This window comes from Mycena indigotica (assembly GCF_014461135.1).
Source record: "Mycena indigotica strain 171206Taipei chromosome Unknown Mind.scaff0005, whole genome shotgun sequence".
In the NCBI taxonomy this organism is placed as follows: domain Eukaryota; kingdom Fungi; phylum Basidiomycota; class Agaricomycetes; order Agaricales; family Mycenaceae; genus Mycena; species Mycena indigotica.
The window spans coordinates 1,427,510-1,445,307 of record NW_023503004.1 but is presented as its reverse complement, the minus strand read 5'-3'; the positions used below and the strand labels follow the sequence as shown (position 1 = coordinate 1,445,307).

Genomic DNA, 17,798 nt, shown 5'->3' with positions numbered 1-17,798 from the left:
AGTGACAACATAGTCAGAAACAGCGCACTTGACAAGGCGGGCCGTCTGGAAAATCTCCTCGTCCTGTTTCGCACGCTTCGCGGCGTCTTCTGGCGGGGGATCGCTCCAGCGGCCGCGCTCGTTGATCTTCAGGAGCATCTCGGCGATGTACTAACGTCAATCAGCCATCGACTTCTCTTGCGTTGAGAGAAACGCACGTTGTGGTTCCTGTTAAGGATGACGAGCAAGGCGCTCGGCGCGGGTGGAAGGAAGATGAGGCGCTCTTCTGAGAAGACGTCGGGGTACAGCAGGCCGCGGCCAGCGTCCTTGTCTCTGACTAGATCCTGTGTTTCTTGGTCTTTAAGACATTAGCCAAGGCATCTGATGGGGAAGAGGAAGACGCACTGATGCCGTAGAGCGGGCTCAAGTCAAGATAGGACGACGTCGCGTTGATATTCCAGTCCTTCGGGTCCGAGCGGAAAAGGGAATGCGTGACGAGCGTCGCAAACGCGAAAGTGAAGCTCGAGTTGCCGTTCGGGTGGTCTTTGCGCCCGCGGGACTTGAAGAGCGCGTCGAACACGACACCGGGGTCGGGCAGCGACGTCGGCGCGTAGCACCACTTTCCCTGTACACTTCGGGCATATGGCGTCCCGGCCCGGCCCAGGTCCGGGATCTGCAGGTTGTTCCCACCACCGTCGGCCTGGCGGAAGGAGTGCGCCTGGCCAAGTAGCGCGGCACGGGGCTGGAAAGGGATGAATGTAGGTGGAACAAACGGATGGGCAACGCACATGAGGGATGTTGTTGTAGAGCAGCCCGATGGCTTTGTCCGAGAGGTCTTTTGTGAGCTCGGTGTTGGGCGGGAGCCGCGAGAGGATGTCAAGGCCGCCTTGGAACTGCGGCGGGTCAGTATCATAAACGGGAGAGGGAATAGTGGAGGGGCGTACAGCGCCTTTACGGTCGTCGATATCATTAGGGTGGAGCGCCTGCTCGACGAAGGCAGCGACGACAGCCGGAGGGGGAACGATGTTGCCCTTCTTCTCGAGAGTGGCGGCAGCGTTGACGATGTTGGTCACACCTGCATGTGCGGAGGGCGAGTTCCCCGGGGCGTACTGGTTCTCCCAGTCGTAGTGACCGTCTGGCGCCTTGGGTAAGCCCCGGCGAGAGAGGTAAACCGAGTCAGCGCCGAGCGAGAAGGCTTGGAGAGGTGTGATGGTGGGTGGGGGGGGGCGGCGTTGTCATGGTCGTCTGCTGGCTGGGAGACGGTGGAGGTAGAGGGTCCGGGAAAACGACGGAGAATGGCGTTTTTATACAATGTCTTCGGATTCGCGGGAGCGCGAGCCGACGCGGGCTAGACCATGTCACGACGTGCCTTCCAAGGCAAGCACCCCGTCAGCCAGGAATGGCGAATGGCACGCGCGATGATGCGGTGACGGGGCGGATGTAAGGTGCACATGACCAGTATGAAGGGCGGAAGGGAGGGTGACAGGCGACAGGCGTGGCGAGGCGCGATTCTATGTTTGGGAAGGACGGAGGGTCTGGGAAAGTGACCAGCGACTTACCGGCGCCGGAAAAGAGGCGAACAGTCGACGCCGCTGCCAGTCTCGTGCCTGACAGGGCGAATCTTCCCGGCCGGCCACTGTCACGTCCATACGCACGCGTCATCCCTTCCAATGGTGTGTGTCGCGTCGGAGCCCAAGAGAGCGGGCACCCAGCGCCGGACCCGCCGGCGCCAGTTTTGCAGCGGGTGATGGTGCAGAGCCAAGCTTCGCTGGCACGCGTCACACCACGTCACCCATCGGTGATCACTGATTCGCGGATAAACCGCATCATCGTCGATGTCACGGACGGTGACGCGCCTGTCCCGAACTTCCATCATCCCGTCAGTCCAGTCCAGCGAATCAGCGACGTCGCAAATCACAAGTATGTAGGCGACGCGCGAACAACGCGCTTGTCAATACCGCCGGCGGTCCGTGTCCTTGTCCGAATGCGGGACAAGGGCGCAGAAGAAGCCACCTCGCAAACGACTGGACACGAAACGAGCGGGGAGAGCGGCGATTGGAGGACGCGGCGACCGGGTGGAGAAGAGAAGAGAAGAGATTGGGCAGGCTTCCAGGCTTAATGTGATACGCATCGCCTATTCCCTATTCGTCCGCGATTGACGAGCGATTGGCAGCAGGCTTGGAGGTCACGCGCGCTGGGCGGCGCTAATGCTGGGCAGCCGCTATACATATGGCCTCCGCCAATCCGGGCGGTGCCTTTCCTCCTACCTTCCCCCACGCCCCTGCTATCCATGGACCAACCAACACACGAGCGCAGCGCGACGGAGGCAACGATTGTGGGGACGCCCGCCGGGTCCGTCATCGGGACCAGCCTCCCGGCGACCAAGCCGTCCGCCATCGACCCTACTCTCCCCACCCAAGTTGTCTCACCACCGCCAACTGCGGGTCTTCCCTCGACCGGCACCCCGCTGTCCTCCGAGTTCCCCGCCTCTGGGCCCACCCCCAGGGTCATCCCGCCCTCGCACCCCTTCCGGACGCTCGTGCTCTGCTTCGACGGCACAGGCGACCAGTTCGACTCCGACAACTCGAATATCGTGCAGCTCTTCTCCATGCTGCCCAAGGCGGACCGCTCGCAGCAGATGGTCTACTACCAGGCGGGCATCGGCACGTATACCACGCCCGAGATCGCCGACCCCATGTGGAGCCGTGTAAACAAGTTCGTCGACGAGGCGATTGCGTGGAACCTCGATGCGCATGTAATGGGGGGATACGAGTTCCTCATGCAGAACTGTGCGCTTCATTTGCGCTCTACCGCCCGTTCAAGTTGGCTTACGCTTTGCAGACACCGCGGGCGATCGCATTTGCATCTTTGGGTTTTCCCGCGGAGCATACATTGCCCGGAGGCGAGTCGGCGCCTGCCTTAGATCCATTGCTTAGAGGCTAACGAACTGACTAGTCTTGCGGGAATGCTGCACAAAGTCGGTCTACTGCCTGCTTCGAACCACCAGCAGATCCCCTTCGCGTACAAGATGTTCACGCGCACGGACGAGGTCGGGTGGAAGCAGTCGAATGCATTCAAGAAGGTGCGCCGCTAGCGCGGCAGTCTTACATCCTTGACTAAGCTGGAGATAGGCCTTCTCGAACGATGTCGACATTGAGTTCCTCGGCGTTTGGGACACCGTCAATTCTGTGGGCCTGATTCCCCGTCGACTGCCGTTCACAACGTCCAACACGATTGTGCGCACTTTCCGGCACGCGATGGCGCTCGACGAGCGGCGCGTCAAGTTCAAGGTCAACCTTTGGAACCGTCCTAAAGCGGACGAGCAGAACCTCGGGATCAGCCCCAGCGATCTTGCGCCGGCTGCGGGCGCAGCCAACGGTAGCGGCAGTAACGGTAGCAGCCATCCGAGCCGCAAGCCGACGAAGAAGATGTCGCATAAGATGCTCGAGCACAAGTATGCGCGCGACCGCTCGCTGCCGACCGACATCGAGGAGGTCTGGTTCGCCGGGTGCCACTGCGGTAGGTCACTTTCGTGTCACAGTGATTGTTTGCTCAAACATTCACACCAGACATCGGCGGCGGTTCTGTCTCGAACGAGACGACCCACAACCTCGCGCGGATCCCGCTGCGGTGGATGATCCGGGAGTGCTTCAAGACGGACAGCGGTATCATGTTCGACACGGAGGGACTGCGCAGCATCGGGCTTGACCCCGACTCGCTCTACCCGTTCGTCAAGCCGCGCCCGCCGCCTTTATCCCTCCCCGCGGACGCACGTGTCCTCGATGTACGCACCGCCGCACTCCCCGCCCACGAGGCCATCCTCCAGGACGCCTCCCTCTCTAAGTCAGAGGAAGAGCACGACCTCGTCGACGCGCTCACGCCCGTCTACGACCAGCTGTCCTTGGCCTGGTTCTGGTGGATCCTCGAGCTCCTCCCGCTGCGCCAGCGCTACCAGCGCGGGGACAACAACTGGGTCACGTTCTTTGGGTTCAACTGGGGCCGCCCGCGCTTCATCCCAAAGCAGAAGGCGTGGGGCGTCAAGGTGCACCGCAGCGTCAAGACGCGCATGGAGGCGGAGGGGGTTAGGGGAGAGCGCTACAAGCCGCGCGCGGAGGTGAACTGGGAGAGAACTACGTGGGTGGATTGAGTGTTTTATCCTACGATTTTTTTTGTGTTGATTCTCTGAACGTTAACATACTGCTACCTTACTACTAGTATGAACTGTCGCATGGCAGCATGATCCCAACGTTTTAGAGTTGTGCTACTTAGCAACGCAGATTGAAGGCTTTTCAAAAACACTGTTCATTTGAGGTAGATCAAAACAAAACGTCCATCAGACAAACACCCAGCCCGCCGACCGCACTCCCCAGCCCGCTTGCGCGAAGCATGTTTCTCGGAATCTTCTTTTTTTTATATACATATATTCTCAATTTAGACTCAATATCAATGCTCAAACAGGTTTGCACAACCTAGAGAAATATTATATATATATATATATAGAGAGAGAGAGAGAGAGAGAGAATCAACATATCGGTGCGCCGATTGTCGATATACCGCGCCTGCCCGGGAGTGTATATTTAACCATCACAGTGGGACTAGGGCGAGTTGTACTGGCCCCGCTCCGTCTCACTGATTTGTCCCACATCGGTCGCTGCACCATCCAAGAGAAGGAAATCTAAAACAATGATTTGTTTCAAAAGTGAACTCTAAATTTAAGACATCTAATACGCTGCTGTTTTATAATCGGTGTACCCCAGCGCGGGATCAACGCCCTCCGCGCCATACAAATGTGCAAAGTCGATCTGGTTATCAAGCGGCTTCCCGTGCTCGATGCGCTTGACCAAGTCCGGGTGCGCGATCCAGTTCAGTCCGAAGAATACACCCGCCGCGGTGCCATCAGCAACGTAGGCCAGCGCCTCCTCGAGTGAGAGCGCCGAGTTGGCCCACAGCGGCGTCTGCTTGAGGTAGGGCTTGAACGTCGTGATGACATCGAACTGCGTCGCACGAGTTTTTCCGTCCGCATCGGGGTATATCGGGTCGTGGAGCGGGTTGTACCGCATGAACGCGACATAGGCGAGCTTCGTCGGGAGCGCCTCGAGCTGCTGCAGGAGGTGGCCAAACGTCGCGACCGTCTCCGGCAGCGGCATGCCCAAGTCGTTGTTTCCGCCCGTAGGACTCAGCTTGATGGACACGTCAGCGCCAAACACTTCTTGTGCAGCAGCGACAGCCTCCAAGGCGAAGCGGGTGCGGTTCTTGGGGGATCCACCGTATGAGTCGGTGCGCTGGTTGGCGCTGGAGTCGAGGAACTGGTGGATGAGGTAGCCATTTGCGCCGTGCACTACCAGCTTGTCAGTAGACTGCTGAAAAACGATGAAAGACGCACTCTCGACACCATCGAAACCCGCGGCTTTGGCATTCAGAGCCGCCTGCTTGTACAACGCAATGATTGTCTTAGGGTCCGGTAGCTCTGTGGGCTAGGCGGCAATCAACCCCGAATGGAGTTGGTTTGACCACGACTTACCACGACATAGTCCTTGACGCCTGGGATATGTCGGAACCGCCCGCCGCGCGCCATAATCGCAGACGGCCCATAGACAGGAACACCTGCAGCGATTTGCTCTGGCGCGGCTGGATGGTTTAGTCGGCCAAGATGCCAGAGCTGCCTAGTATCAGCTCGCTCTTCCGTTTTTCCAATGATACCACAGACCTGCGCATATATCTTGCTCCCCTCCGCATGTACCGCGTCAACGATGTTCTTCCACCCATCGATCTGCGCCTGCGACCAGATGCCGGGCGCCTCGGGCCACTCAGTGCTGGACCCTGCATTAACGAATGAGCAATCAAGGAGGCGGCAACGCACCCTTGCTGAGTGATGAGCACGCCCTCGGAGATGATCAGGCCCGCCCCGCCCCGCGCACGCTGCACGTAGTACTCCCGCATAACGTCGTTTGGTACGGTCCCGCTGGCCCTGCTCCGCGTCAGCGCGCTCATTCCGATACGGTTCCGGAGCGTGGTGCTTCCGAGCGCCACAGGCGTTAACAGTGATTTTGCTGCCATTCCAAAGGTGTCTGTTTGTGGATTCCCACTTGCCAACGAGCGTCGTCCTTATATACCCGCGGCCGATTAGCCGTCTAGGAAGAGTGAATGGGCGCACCGTTGGGTGGCCCGCCCAGAAGAGGATGGGTAAGGCGCCGTTTACCCGTGAACACCTGGTTACGAGCATACTGTTACGCCGCTCAGTCAGCGCGCTGGCTGTGTCGACATGGGCGTTTGCGGCAAGGGATCAATGACGTGTGACGGTGATGCGTGGATCATGATATATGAAATCACGATGACATTGCTAGCCTATTTTATTCGATGTTAACATTTCCACATAACAATTGGCCACTACCATTTTTGGTAATATTCTTTACAGTGGAAAATGGTACTAGTATTTACCAAAATGCAGAGGATGATTCTTTACACCCTGGTATATTCCCATTTATTGCTACTTCAATTAAGTTTTTTTTTCAAAGGCATATATAGTATTTCAAAGAACATTGCCACTGACTACAAAATGGCACAAATGCTCAATCAGCTTATGAAAGTCTCCAGGTCTACATATAGAATCAGGCCATCCAAACTTTTCAACTTATAGATTTGCTACCTATTCTTCTAACATCAATGCCTGATCCAATTTCCTAAGATGAGCATAGGTGTTTGCAAGATGGGGATGCTCTTGAATTTTTTTTTATACTGCTGTAATATATGCTCTTCTATTGTTATGGCTCTCAAAATCACCTAGTTTTTTTTTTTTTTTGGAAGTGATGGTAAGATCGCCTTGAATAAACAGTGTGTCAGGGTGGTTTGTATAGGGGCAACCCCAGAGGGAGGATTTAAAGAGAAGAAACTCTAAGGGCCTGCCTGCTAGGAGTGTAAGGATCTGTAACAAGCATATTTTGCTATGTTAGCAGGACCTACCAAAACCCTAAGCTAGGTAAATGTTGGTTTAAAATTACAAAGTGGACAATTTGAACTATATAAGGATCTAGCATGCCTAGATTAAGCTACCTCTGGATCCAACATTCTCCCTACCTTTAAGAGAGCCTTGTGCAGGACTATCTACTGAGCCACCTTTAACTTCTAACCCATGCCTATATATTGAACTCTTCCCTTTACTAATCTAGAGTCACTGCTACCAGCCAACAAACTTAAGGAGATATTAAATCTAGGGATGTTGGACTAGGGGACGGTAGACTGGGACGGTTAGAAAGAGCCTTTAGAGAGGAGACTTGAGACAAACTAGTGATGTAGCCATTTTCATAGCTAAGATGTTGACTACTTTGGAAGTATACTTACAATATATATTTATAAGTGGTTTCATCTCTAACTTGTTGAAAGTTAATCTAATTTTCTAAAATCTTCAGCTTGGAATTAAGTTGAACATGCTTAGCATTATCTACAGGTACCACTCCTTAGACCTAGCATGGACAGTTAGATACCTACTAATTATGGGAGAGTGCTAAAATAGTTCATACCCAGGAATATAGGTCTCAGCATGGTCAGCTTAGTTTACTTCTCATAAAAGTTAGACAGTAAATACAGATATTATAACCTCACTCACTATTCATAGCCTTCCTTCCTGTAGCTCTAGATGGAGTTTGGTATGCACTTTTGCTCTTGGATGGTACCACATCCGGAGCTGGTTTTACTAATAGTGGATTCTAAGCAATGTGTTAGCTTGCAAGGTGGGACTAGCTAAAAAGTGTTAGGCTCTTAGCAGGACACTTATTGTTTCTATACCATATCTTGCTTGAGCCTAAGGCTCTATGTGCTCAGTGCTTAGTGCAACACAACTGTCATTTGGGGCATTGCAGGCCTGTTATGTCGAGAAGAGAGTAGCATGAATGTGAGGAGACAACGCATGATATTTTGCAGCTGCAACGTGTCCTTCCACTAAGTTCACACTCCTGAAGCCTCTCTATAATGATTGCTAGTATATGAATAGCCGCTGAAGCACAACAGCTTTGCATAACGAATCATAAGAAGGCAGCAGATCGGCACCAAGCAAAGGCCACCGAAAAGAAACACCAAGCTGAAGTTGCAGTTGTAGTAGTAAATGTGGCCAATATTGATGCTCAATGTCAGGGGAAACCCTGATGCCGTCACTTGATCCCATCAAGCGCCGCGTCTCCGCTCACGTCTCCGTGTCTCCACTTGCGTCTCCGTGTCTCCACCCGAGTCTCTGTATTCCTGCACCCTGACGCTCCTCCTCCACTTATCCCACCACATCCCGCATCCAGTGGTCCCCAACCTCCGGCTCCCATGGCCACCCCTTTCTGGGAGTCTCTCCGGAGTCACCATCAGGGATCACTAATGCCATCGGAGACCTCTCCGGATCTGGACGCACCACTTTCCTCTGAGACCTCGAGCCTATGGCCTTATAGCCTCTCTGGGCTGTCGCTCATCGAGGTCTCCCTGCAACCTCTACCCGTTGGACCTCTTGGGTGTCCCCAACCTATGTCAGTGTTTGGGCTTACGTTCGGATGGCTGAGCCCCGCCATGGCTCCGCCCCCCACTCCGCCACCACGGCCCCCGTCATCGGGTCTTCCTTTGGGCGAGGCCTACTGCCGTTAAGGCTCGTACCTACTGCAGCGCCCCAGGCTGCATGCCCTCACACCTCCACCTCTCTGGAGACATCCGGGGACGTCTCCGAGTGACCCTCCTGTCGCTACCCTCCAGTGGTCATGGCTGGCCGCCATTCCCATTGGTCCTTCCCGACACTCCCCAGCCCTTGGGCTAGACCGACTCCTTCCCTCTCCGCTCTATGCCCCCCCTCTCCGTTTCCGGCCGTCACGTCACGGTCACACACCCGGAATCGATTCCGATTCCGATTCCGGTTGTCACGGTCATGGTCACAAGCGGAGACGCCCAGAGGCAGTCTGGACCCCCCGAAGCCCTTCCTGGGCCTTCTAAGGATGCCTGGGCTCTTCCCTTGGCATCATGGTCCCAAACCTGCCTCTCCGGAGCTTCGAGGGCTACTCGACACTCACCTAGGGTCCATTAACGACACCTGACTTCTCCCATGCGTCGTTCGTCGCTATGCAGTCACTCTATCATTACTCCGGTCACTAGTATATAGTAGTGCACCTGAGCAGAGGGCTCCTTGGCTTGTTCTCTAAGGATTCCCCCTCTGCTCAGGTGAGTCTGTAGCGTCCCTTCCTGTTGTAGTAGTTTCACTAAGGATTCCCCCTCTGCTCAGGACTCTGATTTCGAGCCCCGCGAGGTTGCCCTTACAGTCACATATATTAAGCTTCACAACTTTGCAATAAGTATACATTTCCTGCTGTCACAAACAACACCAATTCAGAGGATGCCAGTTGGCCAGTGAAGGCAAGCCAGAAGCACCATGAAAAGATATCGTAAAGATGATGCAATTTGAAGACTGGGGTACAAGACGGAATCTACTCTACTTATATATACTACTACCATGTGTTTACCATGCCTAATATGAGAGGCAATGACGTCATACTTTAGCCATGCCTTTACGTGCTGTTTGCCTCATGTCCAACTCCACGCTGTCAATCAACATCAGCATCGACATCTGATGATCCAATCACCATCTTATCGTCCATCTTATCTCCTCCTTGTCTTATCTTATCAACCAGGGCCAAAATAAAAGGTTTAAAGGGCAAAGAAAAAGGGTTTTTGAATCCAGGGTTTGACACCTGCCACACTTTCCGGAACAAAAACTTATTAACTTGGCGCAATATTTTCCCCCTGCCAGCAACTCAGGTGGTGTTTCCTAATATAGATAATGAGTCGTTAGCAGTACGGCTCACCAAATTTTCAGCAGGCACACTTGAGGCTGCCAGACACCGTATGTTTTTATTTCAGTGCCGATGTCACATCCATTTTGGGTGCTGAATTGAATAAAATGCTACAGCATCATCTGCTACACCTAGCTTCCACCATTCCCTGGTAATAATACAAGTTGGGACTGTGTTTTTTGTTGTTGATAAGCATATATCAGACAATGTATGCTTGAATATAGAGAATACTGAAGTATTTTGATCTATTTTGCAGGCCTGTGACCATAATATAACACATATGGTAGCAAAGTGCAATTGAGCTAATAGCCAAATTTAATGTGGCATCCTGAGAGTTCTCCCTGTCATAGGCATAGAAAATTTGGGATGGTGGAATATTTTTATATAGTAATATAATTTATTCATTGCCAAACCTCTGGTTTGGCTACACAGAGGTTTGGCTACAGAGTAGATGTTGGCTATAGACAATACCTTTTGAGACTCTTACATAATTAGTTTCATCTGGCTGAGTGTGTGTACTGTAGACAATTCCTTTTTGGGACCCTTACATAATCTGTCAGGCTAAGTGTGTTGACTGTAGACAATACCTTTTTGAGTCACTTAGATAATCAACTTTGTTTGCTCATCCATATCTTTGCCTGTAATTAGAGGGTGGCATGGCATGGGCACCCCACTACCTTCACCTACCAAGACCTTTCTTCCTTATGCCAGAAGCACTGCCACTCTAATGCTGCTGCCTCCCTAGCTGTCATCAGGTCAGGCTGCTGATTCTCTGCTACTATCAGTAACTCTACAATATTGTACATAACAACAACCACAACAGTAAGCTCAAATTTTAATTGAATTATATAAAATAAACCAATAACTAGCTAGTGCATTTGATAATATCTCCACAATTGTGACATTATCACTATCACTATCAGATGTCATGTGCACCCTCCCACCTGTGCCCCACCACTTTCCGATTTAAAAAAAAACAGAAATGTTATGCAATAGACCATATCTGCAACCCTTGGTAATGGCATTTTCTGGTTATTAATGGTTTACAGACCAAAATTTCAGCTGTTACGTAAACAGCAATATGATCAAATCTGACACAACGTGCCCTGATGTCGAGATTTTGGCGTGTTAAGGGTAGAGGTTTTCTGTCCCATTCTGGCACCAAAATTACCTTGCTTTAGCTAGGTCCCGTATGTGCAAAAAGAACCCTAACAAGTGTAAACACAAAAAACAAATAGATGTCAACAACGCGAGGTATAGTGTCATACAAATAAATTGTAAACAACGTGTCGTTTGCCTGTGAATCCATTTCTTCGCTTGTGATACACTCGTGAGGTGTAAAACCTCACCTAATGCCTCGCGCTCGTGTGCGCTCACCCTCGTTGCACCTCTGTTTGTCACCTAACTGGCCCTCAGTCGGGTCAGTTTAACTTTGATGCAGCGTGGCGGAATTTGCCGATGGAGATGGAGTTGGACAGCGAGTGCTCTCAGTGGCGTTCGCGAGCAACACGTGTGAGCATCAGCTTGAAGCTTTGTCATCTGCCTTCCCAGAGAGTTGTAGAAATTCCGCCCTTGCATGTGAGAACCCGTTTTGGGTGCAATAGAAAACTTAGGGGGAAGCCGAGCCACGGGATGATCGAGAATGATGAGATAAACGATGAGTACATACCCTGCCCCGACGTCGTCCCTGCCCGCCTCGCCGCCAAACTGAGCGAAACATTCGGCGGCAGTTTGGCCAGGCAACAGCGACGAATTCGTGGCGGATTAGGGCATGCCGCAGTCACCCGCTTCCACCCGCAGCTCACGGAATTTGTAAAAAAAAAAAAAACCACATATATATTCACTCCTTAGCTTCCGAGCTACACGAATTCCCACTCCGCGCATCTGCCCAGCCTTTGTCTCTACCCGCAATTAAGTGTCGTTTCGCGCGGTCGCAATGGTGGCGGACACACTGGCCAGAGGGTTTGTTGAGGAGATTGTCAAATCGGGGACGCATTTGTCTTTGTCGCATGTCGTGAGGTGTTTGGGAAGAGGATTGGTTGGCTGGTGCAATCGGAAGGTAATGCCGGGCTATACATTGTGCGATGAGTCCAAGGGTTGTGTAAACGATGCACCGTGCGCAGGACGTTTAGATGGTGCTACAAGCGTCAGTCAGCGGGGAATAGCCGTGTACAAGCGATTAAATACCAGTGTTTCACACGAGATGAGTGAATGTAGTCACTGGAGGGCATGGTTAGTGGAAGAAATAAGTGTCAAACAGGCACGCACGCACAACCGCCAGGAATCGGCGGTCTCCCACATCCTCCAACAAGCTGGCGTGATCCTCGGAGTCCTCCCCATGGTTTGGGAGGAGAGGAAAGGGCGGTTTTTTTGGTGCTGGAGAGAAAACAGGAAACAAACACAGGGAGCAGCCTGAGAACTCGTCCCGGGATGTGGGATGAATCCGCAGCTGAGGTGGGCCAACGGCAGGATTGGCGGCGGAGACGCGGTGCAGTCAGTGAGGAATCGGCCTTGAATCGGCGGCGTCGTGGCTGTGGCCGACTCTCAGCGGAACGTTCGCCGATTTGAGCTTGTCTGGCGACGTGTCCGAGTCGGTGGCCGGAATTCGGGGTCGACGCAAGTGTTGTCAATATTGTGGCCCAGCCGGCGAGGAAGAGCATGCTGGCTGGGTGGCGACAACATGGCTTTGGAAGGGAGAGGTAACCATGTGTGACCTTGCACGGATCACGCTTGACACCCGCTGTCAGGCGTCCTTTTGCTCCACACTCCAAATACGGACTATCACATGCGCGGGCGGAATTCCAACAATATTCCCAGAGGCGCCAGTTTTGACCTGGGACATTTCATCCCTGACACTCACAGCGGCACCTCCAAGTGCGACACCCAAGGCCTGAAGTGCGGCACTGCATCCAGGTGCGACACTTATTTAATTTAGCTAGCTACACGACCAAAGCTAATACTTACTTAAGGTACTGCACCAACTTTCCATACCGCCTTTGGAACTCAGCCACATCGTGCTGGGCAAACTCTCCTGGCATAAACACCTGACCATTCTCAAATATCCCACTCTTCAAGCGAATCGCGCCGCTGACAACGAGTTGGAAGACATCGTGAATTGCATTTTGGCTGGAAGTCGAAACCAAGTCTGGTTCACAGCTGGCGCTGCTGTTGGTGCTCGGCCCGGGGACTAGTCTTGGTGGAGGAGATGGAGACGGCAATGATGGGAGCTTCATCGTCGGCAACTCCAGTGCATTTCTGGAGACCGCCAGCTCATTCGAGGTAGTTGATGATGAATTGGCATCTAGTTGCGCAAAAACATGTTGATCGTTTTGTCGTCAAAATCGTATTCGCCATATTTGTCTGAAGCTGCCGGCACCATGTCACGACTTGAGGGAAGGAACGGGGGAGCGGAGAGTGGTGTCGTAGTGATCATAGCGTGGTGGGAATACTGGCCCGGGACTGTCCCAGCAGTGAGATGCTGTTGAGGGAAGAAGTGTCAAATGTTGTTGGTTGCTGTCGCTGGCAGTGAGGAAAGACTCGGACCAGTCATATTGGGCTGGTGGTTGATGTACTGAGAAGGCTACTGGAATATGGTGAATTGTACCCCATATTTGCTTAGATTGAGATACTCTGTGTTGTATGAGATGAGTTTTGGAAACTGAAGTCCCAGTGAGATACTCACTTGAAGGCTCGAACATCGACAACAGAGTTTGGGTCGGAAGTTGAAGCAGTGCAGTTTGCGAAAGGGTAACGAGGCCATTGGCAGGGGCTGTGCTGGGTGCAGGGATGCTGTCGGTTGGAGCTGGTGGAGCCTGAGCATCTGGTATATTGTCAGTAAGAGAAATACATGGAAAGATACAGATATATACTTGGCTTCACTTGTCCACTGGCTGCTTTCGGCCCCAATGGCACGTCCGCGAGGCCGACGTTTCGGAGCGGCTACAGCCTTAGCAGCTTTTTGAAGGTGTCCAAAGCTCCGAGCAACCGCTTGGCCACGTCGGTTCGAAGACTTATTGAGAGGATTGACGCTGGTACCGAGTCCCGATATCCTGTCAATGCGCGACTTGATAGCTCGTCAAATTAAAGCTTGACCCGCGTCGGCCCGTTATAGTGGCATGAAAGGATCCATTCATGAGTGCGCTGTCCGATGTGTTTTGAGGGAGCAGTCGTCGAGGAAAAAAGTGCGTTAGCCGAAGGTCAGTCACGCGTGACTTGCTGACGTTGTCCAAGTGCATCAATCACGACTCACGGCACTACGGTCAATCACGGCACTATGACCGTGCCGCAGATGGGCATCAAGTGTCGCACGTGACTGCAGCACAGTGTTGAACTTGAACTGAGTAGTGTTTGATACAACCTCCGATTTCGCCAGGTCGGTTTGACCTGCCAAATTGTTACAATTTGAAGAAGATCTTGCCGTCTCATACTAGTAGTTGCGGCAGCTAAAGCAAGGTCTCCGACTGCGGCACACTGTGCCGGAGCCCTTGTACTTGAAAGCATGTGTATTGGAAAGTATGAGTATATACTATAAATGCCCTGAAAAATAAGGCTGGAATATCAAGGGAAGAGGGAAGAGGGAAGAGGGAAGAGGGAAAAAGTGCGTTGCTGGCAATTTGTGACAGCGCGCCGGATCTGCACAGCTGGCATCTCATGGCACATGGCTGCTGCCATGTGTCATGCCAGCCAGTGCCAGCTGGAAAGGCCAGCTGCGGATCAGCTATAAGCCAATTGGTGGTGTAGCAACAGGAAACCAAAATGATTTCATGTCAGAGAAGGGTTTGCAAATATGGTCTAACCAACAGACCATGGGGTTGTCATAGCTGGAGCATTCTGCCGGGTGTCCCGATACAAGCCACGCAGGAAGTCAACAGAGCAGATAACATCGCGAGGACCCTCGGCTCCCCTGTGATCATCCCGTTTTATAGCATACTAATCTTTTACAGAGATAACTAATGTTACCCATCTCCATGCCGCCGCCCTGAGCTACACTGGCTGGAAGGGCAAGATACCGAAGGAATGTAAGGGCAACCCCGGAGGCCTGAGATCAAGGTCCTAGCAGGGGAGGATCCAAAGGCGTGAACATTGGTAAGCGAATACAAATGAAGCTGACCTAGCAGGGGAGGATCCAAAGAGAAGAAACTCTAAGGGTCCGCCTGTTAGGTAGCTGACTATATACTGCTTGTCCGTAGCTGCCGCTGTCGGGCACAGAAGGCTTGGGCGGCGTCGCAGGCGAGGTCCCAGGGCGACCGTCGGGAGGGCGTTGACGGATCGGTGATTGTGCGGGCGAGATGGAGGGCCGGACCGGAGACGGAACCGGAGTCGGACCGGAATCGGACCGGAATCGGAGGCGTCTCCGAGGGGCCGAAAGGGAGGTTCCCCTGACATCACCCCCCCCTTTGAATGCGGCGTCCCGACGCATAGACCGGAACGGAATCGAGTCGAAGGTCGCGGAGGCGATGTGTCGTGGCTTGCCAGGGTACTTACGATAGAACTCCGCAATTTTATCCGGGGCGAAGACGCGGTCGAAGCGGACCCATTGGTCGTGCGATGCGTCGTAGCCTTTCCATCTGACGAAGTAGTTCAGCCGTTTATACCTCACCCTTGCGTCCAGGATTTCCTCTACTTCCCACTCCGGGACTCCGTCCTCGAGGTCCGGAGGGGGCTGGTCATAGCCGGGGCGTCCGTCGAAGGGGTCGTCCTGAGCGAGCTCGAGCTTGACGACGGGGAAGACCGGGTGGAGCTTCGAGTAGCGCGGAGGGAGGTCGAGCTTGTAGGCACCTTTGCTGATCTCCGCGACTATCTTGAACAGTCCAAGGCGGCGATGGGAGAACTTTTCCGAGGGGCGAGTCGTCCTGATGTCAGAGGCATCCAGCCAAACACGGTCGCCAACCTTAAACTCCGGAGACGGAGTCCGTCTCCGGTCGTAGTAGCGCTTGTACTCCTCTTTGGCCTTAGTGAGCGGGCCTTGGCTTCAGCAACACCAGTGGCGATCCGGTCGCGGAACTCGTTCACTGACTCCATGGCGGAACGGACTCCGGGTTCGAAGCCCATGCGGGGAGCCGTCCCGTGTCCGTCATGAAGGGGACCTGCTGCATGGAGGAGTGAACGTGGTTGTTGTAGGCGAACTCCGCGGCCGGAATCAGCTCATCCCAGTCGTCCTGCTGGTAGTTGGTGAAGATCCGCAAGTACTGCTCCAGCTCCTGGTTGACGCGCTCTGTCTGACCGTCTGTCTGCGGGTGGTATGCGGTAGACGTGGCGGGCTTGATGCCGATTAGACGCCAAAGTTCTCGGGTGAAGTCCGCGATGAACTGCGAGCCGCGGTCGGAGACGTACTTCTCCGGAGTCCCGTGATGGCGCCAGACATTCCGGTAGTAGAGGCGAGCCGCCCCTACTGCGTCGACCGTGGTGTGACACTCCGAGAAGTGGGCACGCTTCCCAAGGGTGTCGACGACGACCATGATCGCGTCGTACCCATGGGCCTCCGGAAGCTCGACGATGAAGTCGACGGAGACGGTATGCCAACGCTCTGGGGGCGTTTCCGTCGGGTGCAGCTCTCCGTGGGGCAGTCTCCGGAGTGCTTTGGTGCGACAGCACAAGTCACAGGTCGCAACATACCGGCCGATATGGCGAGACATCTGAGGCCACCAGTAGTTCCGGGAGACCAACTCCAGGGTCTTGAAACGACCTGCGTGTCCGGCGACTCGGGTGTCATGGCAGAGCTCGATGATGCGTCTCCGGAGGTCCTTGTCTTTTGGTACGACGATCTTTCCTCGGAAATGGAGAAGACCGCCGGAGACGGCCCATTCGTCAGAACGTGAGGAGCGGGGGCCTCGAGCTTGACCTTGAACCTTAAGAAGTTGCCGGGCCGCTAGTGCGACGGGCTCCTCCAGGTCAGGCTCACCGGAGAGGGCATCACGGATGTCACGGAGGAGTTCAGAGCCGGGACCGGAAACGGAAACGCCCTCGAGTGCGCGGACGTGGAAGAGTTCAGGCCGCAGAAGGACGACATCGGAGTTGTCGGAATCGACTCCGTGGTCGGGTCTCCGGGAGAGGGCGTCAGGCCGACCCATATCGCGGCCAGGCTTGTGGTGCAGCGTGAAGTCGAACCGGGAGAGGTACAGAGACCACCGGGCCTGTCTCCGGTTGAGGTGCTGCGTCTTCCTGAAGTACTCCAAATTCTTATGGTCAGTCCAAATCTCGACAGGGTGTGCGGCGCCCTCGAGGAAGTGTCTATACTCCTCGAGTGCGCGGATGATCGCGAGCATCTCCTTGTCGTGGATTTCGTAGTTGCGCTGGACATCATTTAAGCTTTTGGAATAGAATGCTACAGGGTGCCACTTCCCGTCCGGGGCAGATTGTGAAAGAACCGCCCCCGTCGCATAATCAGAGCTGTCCGCCTCAAGTCGGAAAGGCCCTGCGTCGTCCGGAATCACCAGGACCGGTTCCGAGGTGACCGCGTCCTTGATCGCTTGGAACGCGGAGGCCTCCGCGTCGCCCCAAGTCCACTGCTGGTCCTTCTTGGTGAGCACGAAAAGAGGGCGCGCGAGGGTTGAGAAGTCCCGAATGAACCTGCGGTAGAAATTAGCGAACCCAAGGAACTGCTGAATGTCCTTCTTGTTTTCCGGAGTCGGCCAAGCGGAGACGCCTGCAACCTTGACGGGGTCCATTTCGACGTGGTTGTGGGAGATGATGACTCCGAGGTACTCGATTGACGATTTTTCAAAGTCGCACTTCTCCGCTCGAAGGTACAACTTGTGCTCCCGGAGTCGCCGTAAGACCTCCTGGACAATCTGCCGGTGTTTCCGGAGGTTGGAATGGGCGATCAAGATGTCGTCAAGGTAGATCATGACGTCTCCGGAGAGGATGAGGTCCTGGAAAATGTCATTCATCATCGTTTGGAACGTCACGGGAGAGTTTGTCAGGCCGAAATACATCACCAAGGGCTCGAACAGGCCTCGGTTAGTCCGGAAAGCCGCTTTCCACTCGTCACCTTCCTTGATCCGGACGTTG

At 53.9% G+C, this 17,798-nt stretch overlaps 2 protein-coding genes across 2 annotated transcripts; one reads left to right on the top strand and one right to left on the bottom strand.

Annotated features, from left to right (window-relative positions):
- Window positions 1-1,492: 1,492 nt before the first annotated feature.
- On the top strand, window positions 1,493-4,126 carry MIND_00576200 (DUF2235 domain-containing protein; the record flags this gene model as incomplete). Its single annotated transcript, XM_037362524.1, has 7 exons — window positions 1,493-1,858; window positions 1,908-2,099; window positions 2,153-2,768; window positions 2,821-2,881; window positions 2,935-3,061; window positions 3,111-3,498; window positions 3,549-4,126. The coding sequence occupies 7 exons, from the start codon at window positions 1,493-1,495 to the stop codon at window positions 4,124-4,126; spliced, it is 2,328 nt and encodes a 775-aa protein (XP_037220445.1).
- Window positions 4,127-4,700: 574 nt separating this feature from the next.
- MIND_00576100 (Oxidored-FMN domain-containing protein) lies at window positions 4,701-6,036 on the bottom strand (the record flags this gene model as incomplete). Its single annotated transcript, XM_037362523.1, has 5 exons — window positions 4,701-5,317; window positions 5,363-5,453; window positions 5,501-5,638; window positions 5,687-5,792; window positions 5,840-6,036. 5 exons carry the CDS (start codon window positions 6,034-6,036, stop codon window positions 4,701-4,703), a joined length of 1,149 nt encoding a protein of 382 aa, XP_037220444.1.
- Window positions 6,037-17,798: the final 11,762 nt, after the last annotated feature.